This window comes from Hermetia illucens, chromosome 4 (genome assembly GCF_905115235.1).
Source record: "Hermetia illucens chromosome 4, iHerIll2.2.curated.20191125, whole genome shotgun sequence".
NCBI classification, from domain to species: domain Eukaryota; kingdom Metazoa; phylum Arthropoda; class Insecta; order Diptera; family Stratiomyidae; genus Hermetia; species Hermetia illucens.
This window is the reverse complement of record NC_051852.1, coordinates 158,273,454-158,288,869: the sequence shown is the minus strand read 5'-3', so window position 1 is coordinate 158,288,869 and position 15,416 is coordinate 158,273,454. Positions and strand designations below refer to the sequence as shown.

The following is a 15,416-nucleotide window of genomic DNA, read 5'->3' as shown; positions in this document are numbered from 1 at the left end:
TGACAAATCGAATCCCATAAAAGCCCTAAATGTCACTCGATATTGTCCAATTACCAGCTCCCAAGCGGAATAGCCTACTCCAGTATCCCCTTCCTGGTTGGTCGCAAAAGTAAAAGTGATTGACCATGTGTATTGTGCACTTTTTATTTCCTTGAAAACCTTCTTCCGTGGTAATATCCTTCCTTTCACACCTGGCCATGTAATTTTATATCCTAACATTCTCTAATATGATTCCTCCGTTCACCCGGATATACCTTGCCTGCGCTTTTCATCCGTTCCGTGCGATTTACTGCCGAATCTTCTCGGGTGGTCTGGCTTCCACTTCCTACTCTACTTCGGGAAAAAAGGTCTAAGCGGTGACCACTTCAAGTTTGATGCGAATGGTGACGGACCGGCCAGGTACAACATAATTCACTTCAAACAGGTCGAGGAGGACAAATACAAGTGGATCAAAGTGGGCGAATACTATGAGGGTGAGCTACGCCTTAATATGTCAGGTGAGCAATTTTTAACGCTTAAAGCTTTTTGCAATATGTTGCGCTCGGATGGGTGTTATTTAAAATATGGAGAATTGAATAGGAGCCAAAGTGAAAGGACGACTTTGACAAGTAAGCCACATCTTTTTTTTATAATTTATTTCATATTTGCCTTCAATTTCTATTGCCTATAAACTCACATAAAATACGCTCCAGAAGAGCCCCATAAAATCCTCATGGATAAGTCGTACGGATGGTTCAATATTCGCGATTTATAACTGAGCCTTTAGGTGTCCTTAAGATTGATGAAAAACCATTCGAGTGATTAATAGTAATATTTGGTTTAAATGTGAAGGATTCCTCAGCAAACTGTAATTCCTTCGCATGGACTGAAAAACGCTTTAAACCAACAGCATAAATAGGAAGCCTCATTGTTGTGAAACTGGGGGCTTGCCGCCACATTTATTAGCCACACTCTTTGTATCCTTGGTCCTTTCAATGCTGTACATATTTAACTTCCAACAAATTGTATAGCTTCTGAGTCACATGCCCTTGAAACTCGAAAGTACATTAGGAGTTCTTCCTTTTTCCAACTGAATTTTCTCCTTATTTAAGAAATCTTTGATATATATGTACGTATGGTTGTACCTACACAATTTCAGTAGCTTAAAGCGTGGAATGAAAGCGTAAGGAAGGACGTTGAGAGCGCGTAGCTCAAAGCTAAGAGCCTGCATACAGAAATTCATATTAAGTATTTTTAGGTCGACACCAGTAGTATTGTGACTCGCCCCTCCCGGCCGTTGAGAGGCAGGTGGCAAAGATAGGACTCCGCGTGTGTACTTGCTACAAAAGGAGAATGAGTGGTTGATCAGGAGAGATGGTTAGGTAAACGCCTTTTCGGCTGTTCGTAACCCTACATTTGTAAGTAATTGAGTTTGATGTTCGAGTGAGATATGAAAGGGTAGAGGAATGCTTTCATAAATTAGACTCTTGCTCTTGACGTGAACGCAGAAATGATGATAAAATACTTAACCTTTGCCGGCGTTTGCTAGTCATCTTGTCATATATACATCATCTTCATGTAGACATATATTGGAGAAGTTTCACTAGGTACGAACTGTCATTCACGCAGTATTCAGAAAGATAGCAAGAAAATTTGGATGATTTGTTTGGAGAATGTATGAATAGATCGAAATCAAAAATAAAAGTAAGAGACTCCATTCAAACGTAGACCATAACCTGCTGGCACGTATTCATTTTCATAGAGTAAATTATCCGTAACCTTCTTATAGCCCTTTCCTTTTTGAAATGAGAACTTGATGAGTCAGCATATCATAGGCACTCTTTCGAAAAATAAAATCATTAGAGCTGCCAAAAAGGATTTCTGAAAGCCAGACACAATTCCATTTGAAATGGGCGCCATATGGCGGAAAAAGGATGGGAGAGATTATATTTCAATAAACATTCAACTCTACACCCACATCACAAACAATAGGAATTTAGTAATCCTAATCCTCAACTATGTCGAAATTTTCGGAATTACTTGGTGACGTGTAGTTAAAGAAAAGGAGATTTTCAAAAAAGTTGGCTGACGCTTTCGTCCAGGGCAGAAGTGACTCATCAGGCGCTGCCCCATCTCTGCCCTGGGAGCTTCGTGACCGAAGGTGAGGCAGTATCTGATGAGTTGTCTCTACCCGGGATGAAACCGTCAGCCATTTGTTTTAAAAAAAACTTGGATGTGTAGCCCAAAAAAAGAAGTCCGTGGACCACAAAAGGGGAAGAAAGTTACTTCCCTAGTGGTCCGGTCTGTCATCAAGTGAATGCGGACTCAGGACTTGCTGCATCCCCCATAGGAGACTTTTCTTTTATTAACTGAAATTATTTGGCATAAATAGCAAACACAGTGTTTCGGGAGCCTCGAAATCTACTATTTTCGATTTCTAAGAAAATCACTTTAGCTAAAAAAATTCGCAACTGGATTCGTTTTATGGCTAAAATGTGGTATGGTATGGTTCTCCAGATTTGCACCGCTCTCCTGAAAATTGACTCTGATTTTCTGGTCAACTATTTCGTTTATAAAGAGATTATTCTTTCATGGCATTAGTATTTTAGATGATATTTCGCCGAATGGATTAGTCACTGAGTATCTACACCGCTTCAGTACCACTCATTAGGATCATCAATAGACACTTCCTTCAGTCGGTCAACATGTCCATTTGTTGGAGACAGACCAGTTGTCAACAAATGACGTATTCGTTTAGAAAGACATTAATTCTCAAATCCTAAGAGTTGAATGCAGGCGTACTTGTTGTTTTCCAACTTTACATTGAATCATAATACTCGATATACAACTTGGATCCCCCTCCCCCATCAGAAATTCGTCGAATCAGTTCGATTTCCATTGATTCTGATCATCATCATCATCATCATTATCAACGGTGCAACACCGGTATCCGGTCTAGGCCTGCCTTAATAAAGAACTCCAAACATCCCGGTTTTGCGCCGAGGTCCACCAATTCGATATCCCTAAAAGCTGTCTGGCGCCCTGACCTACGCCATCGCTCCATCTTAGGCAGGGTCTGCCTCGTCTTCTTTTTCTACCATAGATATTGCCCTTAAAGACTTTCCGGGTGGGATCATCCTCAGCCATACGGATTAAGTGACCCGCCCACCGCAACCTGTTGAGCCGGATTTTATCCACAACCGGACGGTCATGGTATCGCTCATAGATTACGTCATTGTGTAGGCTACGGAATCGTCCATCCTCATGTAAGGGGCCAAAAATTCTTCGGAGGATTCTTCTCTCGAACGTGGCCAAGAGTTCGCAATTTTTCTTGCTAAGAACCCAAGTTTCCGAGGAATACATGAGGATTGGCAAGATCATAGTCTTATACAGTAAGAGCTTTCACCCTACGGTGATACGTTTCGAGCGGAACAGTCTTTGTAAGCTGAAATAGGCTCTGTTGACTGACGACAACCGTGCGCGGATTTCATCATCGTAGTTGTTATCGGTTGTGATTTTCGACCCTAGATAGGAGAAATGGTCAACGGTCTCAAAGTTGTATTCTCCTATCTTTATTCTTTTTCGTGTTTGACCACTGCGGTTTGATGTTGTTGGTTGATTCGTCTTCGGTGCTGACGTTGCCACCATATATTTTGTTTTGCCTTCATTGATATGCAGCCCAAGATCTCGCACCAAGCGCCGCCTGCTCGATCTGGATGAAGGCAGTTTGTACGTCTCGGGTGATTCTTCCCATGATGTCGATATCGTCAGCATAGGCCAGTAGTTGGGTGCACTTAAAGAGGATCGTACCTCTTGCATTTACCTCAGCATCACGGATCACTTTCTCGAGGGCCAGGTTAAAGAGAACGCATGATAGCGCATCCCCTTGTCGTAGACCGTTGTTGATGTCGAATGGTCTTGAGAGTGATCCTGCTGCTTTTATCTGGCCTCGCACATTGGTCAGGGTCAGCCTAGTCAGTCTTATTAATTTCGTCTGGGTACCGAATTCTCTCATGGCCGTGTACAGTTTTACCCTGGCTATGCTATCATAGGCGGCTTTAAAGTCGATCAACAGCCTAGGAAGATGGTGGAGAATATCTTATAGATGGTACTCAGCAACGTGATACCTCTACACTTGCTGCACTGTGTGATATCTCGCTCTTTATGTATGAGACAGATAATGCCTCGTTGCCAATCGTCAGGCATTGATTCGCTGTCCCATACCTTGAGCAGAAGTTGATGAACCACTTGATGTAGCTGGTCGCCTCCATATTTAACCAATTCGGCTGTAATTCCATCGGCTACTGGCGGCTTATGATTTTTTAGCCGATGAATTGCACGGACTGTTTCTCCTAAACTTAGTGGTGGCAGTATTTGTTCGTCGTCTTCAGTTGGCGGGACCTCCAACTCGCCGATGTTCTGGTTGTTCAGTAGTTCATCAAAGTACTCAACCCGTCGCTCTAATATGCCCATTCTGTCGGAAATCCGATTTCCCTCTTTGTCTCGGCAGGATGAGCATCGAGGTGTATAAGGCTTCAGCCTGCTGACTTGTTGGTAAAACTTCCGCGCCTGGTGCGGTTGCTCCCTGTACTTTTCTAGTTCACACACTTGTTGGTTCTCCCAGGCTCCCTTTTCCCGTTTGTGGAGTCGCTTCTGCGCTCGGTGGAATTCGTGATAAGTCTCTGCGCGTGCCCGCGTTCGTTGAGAATGCAACATTACTCGGTATGCGGCATTCTTCCGTTCCGTTGCTAGCTTACATTCATCGTCAAACCAGCCGTTCCGACTCCTTTTGCGGCTGGGGCCAAGTATGTTTGTGGCCGTATCCATGATAACGTTCTTCAGGTGATTGTGAAGATCATTTGTTGATGCTTCATCTCCAGGTCCTCTGTTGACTGCCGTTATAGCGGCATCCATTTCCCCTCTTATAGGTGTCGAGGAGGGTTGTGTTGTGGATGGCTTCAGTGTTCACTCTCACCTGATTGTCAGAGGGGATTCTAGGTGGTATTGTTATTCGAGCTCGGAGTACCATGCCAACGAGATAGTGATCCGAGTCTATATTGGCCTCCCTATATGTTCTGACATTCATCAAGGCTGAGAGGTGGCGGCGTTCGATCAACACGTGGTCAATTTGGTTGAAAGTGGTCCCATCTGGAGAGGCCCACGTATGTTTGTGGACCGCTTTCCGCGCAAACCAGGTACTTCCAACAACCATTTCGTGTGACCCTGCTAATTGAATAATCCGCAGTCCGTTATCATTTGTTTTCTCGTGTAAGCTATGGGAGCCAACGTATCGCCTGAATACGGGCTCCTTCCCTACTTGGCTGTTAAAATCCCCAAGTATGCTTTTTATATCATATCTGGGACAGGCTTCGAGGGTTCGTTCTATGTTTTCAAAGCCGATAACAGCAGGTTTCATTTTTTGGCTGACTAAGAAACCTACTCCGAGCACATGGTTTACTGGATGACCACTATAATATATGGTGTAGTGGCTCTTCTCCAGGAAACCGGTCCCTGTCCATCGCATCTCTTGTAACGCTGTTATGTCAGCCCTATATTGGGACAGGGTATCGACTAGCTGCTCATCAGCTTCATCTCTGTACAGGGAGCGCACGTTCCATGAGAAAATGCGCAAATCGTTTGTCCATTGTCGTTGCCGGGTCCGTCGTTGTTTTCCGTGTAGGGTTGTCAGCCATACCCAACCCCCAACCTGGAGGACCAGTTGGTACAATTTGTCCCGTTTTTAGGCGCGGGAGACTCGCCTTCATCCTTCTCCGTCTGCAGCTTTTCGCTCCCAGCGGTCACCACGTGGAGGTGGGGATAGGGTTTGGTAGTAGAGCTGTTGGTGTTGATTTTCCTTCTTATTTCCGACAAACTTACATAAAAGTCGGGATCTTAGCATATACTTTCATATTATCAACTTTTTGCACTCGACTATCCTGACAGTGTAGACTATCTTCAATAGCGAGTAGTACTGGATAGCATCTTAGAGGTAATCTGCCACTTTGATGATGGCCGATAGAATACAAGCATCTATAATTTGTCAAAGGTTTGTGGTTAGTATCGGAAAGTGGAGAATAAGAAAAACAGCAAAGAAATAACACCGGACTGGATGTCCAGATATTACCGGCTTTCCAAAATGTGGCTAGAAGAAAAAGATGGGACAACACTGGCAGACACCAATCTGTAAGGGAATCGAGCAGAACATGAAAAAAATATGTCGCAATAATTCGGTGTCTCCCACCAACAAACTCTCGTTTATGTTACCTATGAGCTCAACGCCACGGCAATTCAAGCAGTATGTTTTAGAAACATCCACTCCACAAGCTGAAAAAAGCTCAGATGGCTTTACTACATTTAAGAGGTTCTAATGGATAGAGTTGCTCGGAATAATGGCAACAACTCCAGCCAGGTTTGATTAAAATTCTTATTAGGGATCTGAAAATTCAAGGGATTGAGCATCTTCAGAAGGTAGATATGCATGGGCAAACGTTATTTTCAACACGAAATTAATTTCATAGTTATAAATTTCCAAGTCAAGGCCCTTTTACGTAGCCTATTCATTTCCCAAAACAAGCGGGGAAGGGTGGTGGTTTTTTCTTTTTTAGAGGAAGACATCCATAAGAAATTCACCTCGGCAGTCAAAGTTACCAAATTTGTATGTCCTGATAGCCGCGACCCGGAAAAAGTTCATAATCTCAATCCTTTTATCACAATTTAAAGGTCCTTCCAAGGCATAGACCTTCAATCATATATCAGGTTTCCCGTTTGATAGGGCTTCCTATTGAATTTTATATTCCTAAAGTCGAGCAATATTCCAAATGTGGCAGCATTAACAGAGCAATATTAGCAAAACAAGTAAATTGAAGAAAAAGAGATGCCTAAATCACGGGTCTGAAAGAAACTGTGCAGAGAAATGTTCAAACACAAAACCCTTCACCCTATTTCAGTCCTGATGGTTGAACTTTTTGCCGTTGCTAAAGCCATCAAAAAAGGATGAAAAAATCAAAAAGATAGCTTTTACCACAGACTTTTTGCATGCTTGCAAAATTCTTCACCTGTCGACACCCACCCATTACTTTCCATCCGAAATCCTCAATATGATTGAAGAATCTAATTATGGCAAAGCTAAGATACTTTGGTGTCCACGCACAGTGGTAACTATCTGGATACATGCGTTCATAAAACTCCGATAGAAATATTTAATGAAAGGGTGCTGTCTCAGTCAAAACGTCAAAACAACTCCCATTGGTACCTGGAATGCTTTAAAGGCATGGATGATAGAGGCATCAAATATGGAGTATCAAAAAGTGACACAAAATACGGGAACTTTCTTTGGTAACATTATCCTAATCGAACCTTACATTCCATTCTCTGTAGGGCCTGAGTCTCTTCATTCATATGACCTCAGTTTGTCGTGGTGTTCACGAACTGATATGTTCTGATGACGTCATCCATGTTTTAGAATGCACGAAATTCCTGTACAATGTAGAAGCTTTACCTTCTATAACTTTGGCAATAGTAATAGGATTTCCTTCAAACTTCTGAAAGTTATGCTAACGCCAATTTTGCACTTTAAGCATGATCTTAAGGGGGTTTCTGGCTGAATTTATAAAAGGTGCTAACATACTAACTATTAACTTAATTTGTGCAGATATTGGAACGGGGTGTATTTTGAGGTCCAGATTTCGTTCAGATACACCTCGGTTTTTTTTTCAGATTTTTCGGTTGGATAGGTCCTGAGAACGAGACCTGTTTCACTTTTTGGAGGTCATGTTTTGAGCACTCTCTCTCTCCCAATGTTTTACCCGATATCAAATATGGGATCAGTTTCGAAAAGTACTAATTGAACCCTATATTCTGGGGAAAAAATGTTGGATCCCAATTTCGCTTGTGTGGGGAGCACCCCTTAACCCAACACAGAATAGCGCCACTTACTGTATATAAAGTGGTTTACAAACCACACGTTCAAATTTCATGACAATCGGTACAGCCGTTTCCAAATAATTCGGGTGTGACAGACAGACAGGCAGAATGACAGACATCGAGTCGATTCAAATAAAGTTTTGTTTCGCGCTAAACATTAAACCTCCCACCCAGATAGGGTTTCGTTGCGTTTTTTCAAGGTGCCTGTTCGTGGGCCCAGCCTAATTCTCTCGCTGATTGTGGTGGGAGCGAAACCTACTCCAACTATTTGCACGCTATTGACTTCAGATTGCACAATCTTAAAGGTTATTAAAAACAACTCCATCATCTGCAGTGAACCATGGCTCCCACCCAATGTTTAACAGAATTGACTCGACACATAAATTAAGTAATCGTAGCTAAATTTTTGGTAACAGTGCAGTTTCTCAGATAGTTGAATTCCTTCTACCTCTTCTATTCTGCTTATTGCTAGCGGATAGAATATTTTTAGTTGAAGGCAAGGTCAGATGTTCATTCTATTTGTATCTAATAGATGCAGATTACCAACATACGCCTAATATGTACTAGTAATGCATATTTCGTCACATGATAAATGGAGTACCTCCAACTCCAGTGTCCTTCTTTTATTATTACTTCATCCTTTCTCAGAAATTGACTCTAAATTTTTTACTTTTCTGACGCTTAGTATGCTCAAAAAAGCGTATGGTGCAGGATAGAAACCGCATTCACTACAATTAAGAATCTAAACCAACAAAGGACCAATACGGATGCAAACTACATAGTTATGCGGACAAACTTTATCCCGGAACACTTCTCATCTATTGTATCCACTTCACCTTTGAAACTTCTGCAACGACGAGGACGTGTACCAATTTGGTGAAAGCCATTTAGGATTCTGAGTGAGAAATTGGATACGCTAACATATTACGCTTTTGTTAGTTGCAAAAGAAGGAATTCCGCATTCACTTCAATGGCATTCTGTCTAATTTGATTTGCTGATTGGGTACTATTTGCAAGTAGAGTGGTATAATAAAAAGGTATTGTTCATTAACAACTAAGTTTGCCGAATTCCTCAAAAGGGACTTAATGGTAGTATGATCTCATGCCTCATTTAGTTAATTTATAATAATTTTAATATACAATAATCGATGAAATAAATACAATTTACAGCGTTTATAGTAATGGGGGGGGGGGGGGGGGGATGTTGCGTTGGAACAGAAACGTGACACCTTTTGATCACATCCGAACGCAGGTTGCAGTCACTAGTGAAAATTGCAGGTTGAACCCAAACCTTCGCAGCTCAAAAACACTCTCACACTGCGTCACGTCACACTGTGTGCAGACATTCGCTGTTGCATTCATATCCTTATTTCAGAAAAAGTTATTCCAAGTTACTTCATCAAGCTCCGTCTCAACTTCCACCCGGCCTAATTGACAATGTGGTCATCATTGCCGTTGGGCAGCATTATTACCCTGATTTGACTCAGGTACCTATTCACAGCTGAAAGGACTAGTTATATTGCTAAACCCTCTACCACTAGTGAGATTTGAGCTGTGACTGGACGTATATTTTATTTGGTCTAAAAACAATATTCCATTCGAACCTTAACCATTCCATTCGACCTTAACGAAGAGCCACGCATATCCGAAGGAGACTAATTTATGGTCTGACTGACTTTCAATTCCCTCGGCATGGTTTTGATTTCCCCACCATATGAATCAAATTTTAACTATCTACACCCGGAACTGTCATGTACTCATCGCTCCTCACATGAGGAAACACAAAATCTATCTATCCAATCTAGGTCCAATGGCCAGTTTGTGCATCGTTCCATCTCTTTTGCCATTTTGCTATGGATTCTCGCCGTGCTAGTTGCCGTCGAAGTACAATAGACTCACCGATTGCGTACATATTGTCGTAGAGACGCCGACCTTCATCCGCCAAGATGTCTATGGGGATTGTCCCTGCCAGTACATATGCTGCTTCTCCTGATGTCGTTCGATAAGCACTGCATACCCGGAGTGCACTTAGTCGATACGCCATTCCTAGTTTTCCGCAGTTTGATTTGTTTTACAGAACGGTTGCCCAAACTGGAGCTGCGTAGAGTAGCACGGAACTAACTACCCTTGAAATAAGACGACGTCGACTTTGTCTTGGTCCACCAATGTTCGGTAGTATCCTCGAGATCGTTACAGCGATGGAAGATGCTTTAGTTGCAGCGCACCCAATGTGTTTTTTAAAGTTGAGTCTTTTGTCAATCATTACTCCCAAATATTTAAGCGACTCTTGGGAGTAAATTGTTTTTTCACCAACTTTAATTTTCACGGTCGTGTCTTTCCTTGTTTTGCTGATTAGCACTAGTTCCGTTTTATGTTCAGCAAGTGATAGACCGGAATTTTTCAACCAGGAATTGATCTCCCATATCGCTTCATTTGCATAGATTTCGATCTCGTCTAAGCGTTTTGCCACTATTGTTACCCCGATATCGTCCGCAAAGCCAATATTTGCACGCCGTTAGAAAGGCGTAGCATTAGCACTCCGTTGTACATAATTAACCACAGTAAGGGACCTAAGACAGACCCCTGTGGTACGCCGCACGTCATTGGGAATAATTTCTCTCCATCGTCCGAGTCGCAATATAATCTTCTTCCAAGAAGAAATGCAACAACGATACGTACAATGTACTTTGGAACCTTTAGTTTGGTTAGAGCCTCTACGATTTTCGCCCACTTTGCAGTGTTGAATGCATTTTTTACATCGAGTGTCACCACTGCGCAGCATTTGTCATCTTGTATTGCAGTGCGAGCCAGGCCAGTCACCATGCTGATTGCATCGATGGTTGATCTCTCCTTACGAAACCCGAATTGGTTGTCGGATAGGCCTCCTTCCTTTTCCGCAACAGCGAGCAGCCTGTTGTATAATACTCGTTCAAATAGTTTACCAATGGTATTGACCAAACATATCGGTCGATATGAGGAGGGGTCTTCCAATGGTTTACCTGGCTTCGGAATAAGTATCAACTTTTGCAGCTTCCATTGCTCGTGGAATTCTCCTTCTCTAAGGCATGCCGTAAACACTTTGGCAAACATACCTGGTGCTGACCTGGCTGCCACTTTTAGGGCGATATTCGGGATTCCATCTGGCCCTGGGGTCTTATTTTCAGCGAATTTCCTTGCTGCATCAAAAATTTCCTCTTCTACCACTTCAGGAATTTCGTCGGAGTTTACATGCACTTTAGGCAGATTTGTGTAGTTCGCATCCTCTTTGAAGAGAGTGTTCACTATGTTTTGTAGTAATTTTGGGCAGGTAATCGGTGGGGAGCGCTTGCCTTTCAGTGATGACATTACAGACCTGTAGGCGCCACCCCATGGATCAGAATCAGCTTCGGTACACATCCGCTTGAAATGTTCGGATTTACTCTTCGTGATAGCTACTTGCAATTTTTTCCTCGCGTTCTTGTATTGCATGTGCAGCTCAACGAATTCAGGTTGATTTCTTCTGCGCTGGGAGCATCTCCTAGCTCTGAGGCAGTTTTTCCGACATTCCTCAATTTCTGAATTCCACCAGAAATTGAGATTTCGTTTTCGGAAAGCGCTACGCCGTGGCATAGAGGCATCGCATGCCCGCTGCAATTTTTCCGCGGCCTGTAAAGCTTTTTCTTGTGCGCTTCATATAATTCCTACGCGAGGTTTGGAAGACAATAGCCTGATGATCGCTGTGTGTGTACTCTTCGCTAACATGCCACTGCAAGTCTTTGATAAGGGTGTCCCTGACGAAAGTGAAGTCTACTACCGATTGTAATTCTCCCCTCCGGTATGTGTTGGCTCCCCCAGAGTTCGCAAGTACGACATTTAGACGCGAGAATGCCTCTAGCAGTATTTGCCCCCTTGCATTTGTTTTCCTGCTTCCCCATTCTTCTGCCCATGAGTTGAAATCACCTGGCATCAAAAGATAGTTTCTCAGGCAACAACGTGAATTCCTCCAGCGTGAGGCTCGGGGCTGCGTAAAAACTATAGATGTATATACCTCCTATTTTGGCACGTGTAAATCCGTTCTCTGGATGTTTTTTTACATCTTCTATAGCACGGCTTCCGCAGCTCTATATCGCGGCTTTGCTGTTTTTGTCAGCTGCCCATACTCCGCTATGAAGATTTTCATATTGTTCGCATACAATAGCTACGTCGACATTATTTTCAAATTATTTTTGAACATAAAATCTATCTATCTATCTATCTATCTGGATATCTATCTATCTATCTATCTAGGTATAAAACCTGAAGCTGGCTTCCGGTTTCTCAACTTGTTTATATATATTTGATATTCCTGCAAAAATTCCGCTACGGTCGTCGGGAGTTCCTTAGGTACTGGCCATTTGCGCCCTCCGCAATTTTTTTTGGGGCCATCGTCGTTTATCCGCTCCGGTGTTCCACCTAGTTCTTTTCCTCACTCTTCTCTTCAAAGGATATGTCGCCCGAGAAGACTACCGCGGGAGGCGCGATACCCCCGCTGGCAGCCGTCTCGGCTAGGGTGCCTCTCTTTTGGCGACACAATCCAGCAGCCTAGTTCCGTCCACTGAAGGCGCAGTTTACGCTGGCTGGCGTCACGATGGACCCCACCCGTTTCAACCACACCCCATCTAAAGGAACAGCTGATACTTTCAGTAAGTGGGGAAGCGAAGCTTATTCGGGACCTTAATTGGTCTCGACGATTTGCTGGCATTATCGTAAGTGCGGAGCTCAAACAACTAAATGTATCACGGGGTGCGCTTGTAACGCAATGAAAAGAAAAACTAGGTTCGCTAGGTGCCTCGCCGACGGCTACCCGAAGCACAGTACCACGTCGCCTTACAATCTTCGACTCTCTGAGCAGGGGTTGCTTCCTGGTCGACAGGGGCGCTGAGGTGTCTATTCTCTCTGTACCCCGTTTGAACACCCTAATACCGGAAAACTTACGACTGGCTGCCGTGAACTCATTTTCCATCCGCACCTATGGATATAGGCAGGTGGACATGAATCTTGGACTGCGTCGAACGTTTTCGTAGCGTTTCATTCTAGCGGACTTTGCCATTCCCATATTAGGAGCAGACTCTCTGTGTCACTATTGGCTGTTGGTGGACCTGCAGAACAAGGCTTTGATAGACCCTGCAATCTCTCTACAGACGTCAAGAAAAATTTCTACCTGCCAAAGTAACACTCTTTCGATAATTTTCGGGGACGTTGCCGAAGACCGGATTCGCGCACTTCTCAGAAAGTACCGCAACATTACTACGGAAAGTTGTTTCTCCTAGTCGGTTAAGGCTCTCCAATCTTCTCAAAGGTGCGTTCGCTTTCACCCCAGGAGCTTACTGCTGCGAAGAAAGAGTTTGATGACTTAATGAAACAAGGTATCTGTAGACCTTTCAATAGCCGTTGGTCCTCTCCACTTCATTTGGGCCCAAGGCCAAACGGTGAATGGCAACCATGTGGAGGTTATAGGGGTCTGAATTTTCAGACAGTTCCGAACCGATACCCCATTCCACTCATCCATGATTTTGCAAGCGTATCACCAAATCCCTGTCACGTCCGAAGACATTCCGAAAACAGCTATCTGTACACCTTTTCAGAGGTTCATTCACAACTTAAAAAAGGTACATTTGTTCATACACAGCATGACCAGGTATCGTGCCGAGCCATGCAATACAGAGGGAAAATAACAACAAAAAAGGTCACAAACAAAGGACCACTTTTCGCTATTTGAAAATTTTTCTATTACACTTGGTCGGATTTATGATAAAATTTCGAAAGATACCTTAATGAACCATGAAGTTATGATGTGAATTTGAAAAGAGGATAGTGGAGGTGACAAACAATCTTCCTGTCAACATATCGCAGGACTAAGGCGAAAAGAAATAATTCGCATACTGCAAAACCACAGACACTATAGGACCCAGCTGGGGGGACCTGTTCGAGAGCTGAAGACCAAAATCGACGAGGCTACTACGGGTTTATTATTGAAGATATCATTTTTTTCAAATCTCTCTGGTTTCCCATTCTGAGCAACATTTCATTCTATACTTAAAGAAGTTATCAAATGAGTGAAAAAGATTTAAATAAATCAAGATTGCACTACACAGTTTAGATGGTTTTATATAAGGTGTATTATATAAAGTGAAATCATTTTTTTTAATTTTGTTGCACATGAAATGGCCGATTTGGCAATCAAGTGAAGTTAGTTGCGATTTTGCTGTATCAAACCACCACCAGTTGGCGCTGTTGATGTCGGATAATCAAGTATAGATACTCCTACATTTAATCAAGGAGTCATTTCAGTTTTGAGCATCGTTGTGATAACAGTGAATAAAAGGAAAAAAGGATGGAGAAGAGCCAAAACGTATACTTTTTCTGTATCAGTTCAAACTCGGTCATAAAGCGGAGGCAACCAAGAACATCAAACAGCGCATTTGGAGCTGATACGGTAAGCGTAGGAACTACTCGGCGGTAGTTCGAAAAATTCCGGTCAGGTGACGTAAACCTTCAAAGTAAGCCACCTGGGCATCCAGTACCATCGATTGACAACGACGAGCTGCGTTTGCTAGTCCAATTCGACACACGTCAGTCTGTGAGAGACATTGCAGAGAAACTGGGCGTACACTATTCGACAGTTTCCCGGCACTTGCAACAACTTGGGAAGGTGAAAAAGCTCGGTAAATGGGTTCCGCATTCCCTTACGGAGCAGACCATGGCACTGCGAATGGAAATTTGCAGTTCATTACTCACCCGCAATAGAAGCGATCCCATTTTGCACAGAATAGTGATATGTGATGAAAGTCCTGGGGGTTTAACGTGAGTACCTGCCGTGTAGGCATAATCCCACGGTCCTCTTCGGACACGGATTGAATTTGTGACCACAATCAAAGCCCCGCCATGCAAGCACAGCGGTCCTGGTTTATACTGAGTGCAGGCTCAGCATTCATACTAGTGGATGCGAGGCCTATCTAACACCTCTGCCGCAACGAAGGGGTACGGCACCCGAATTGTACAGCGCAACTCCACGCTTGAGCTCCGATGAGCTCTGCACGCGATGTAGGCATAACCACAACCACCATGAAACTCCCACTAGGGGGCCAACCGCAAATAACCGGGCCGAGAACACATCCTCCAGGAATTCTCCTGGAGCAAATGCTCTCAGAGGGCCGTCCCGGTTCCCATGGTACCATAACCTCCGGTGAGGCTTCGTGGCAAGAGCCACTTCAGATGAGTCCCTTGCCGACTCGGGTCTGATCGTCCTCCTCGAGTACGTGGGGGTGATATGTGATGAAAAGTGGATATTATACGACAATCGTTGCCGATCAGCACAATGACTAGATGCTGATGAGCCACCGAAGCATATGCCGACACCGAGCCTCCATCCAAAGAAGGTAATGGTGACTGTTTGGTGGTCTACAGATAGAGTTATCCACTATTCTTTTTTGGCACCTGGAGAAACGATAAATGCACAGAAATACTGTGCCCAACTCGAGGAAATTAACCAAAAA

General features: G+C 43.4%; 1 protein-coding gene across 1 annotated transcript in view; it reads left to right on the top strand.

Annotated features, from left to right (window-relative positions):
• LOC119655813 (metabotropic glutamate receptor 2-like) overlaps positions 1–15,416 on the top strand; it is a 195,636-nt gene that overhangs the window by 76,755 nt on the left and 103,465 nt on the right. Inside the window, exon 9 of the mRNA XM_038061918.1 lies at positions 348–497. Within this exon, the coding sequence (XP_037917846.1) occupies positions 348–497 (150 nt within the window). The remainder of the gene's footprint in view (positions 1–347; positions 498–15,416) is intronic.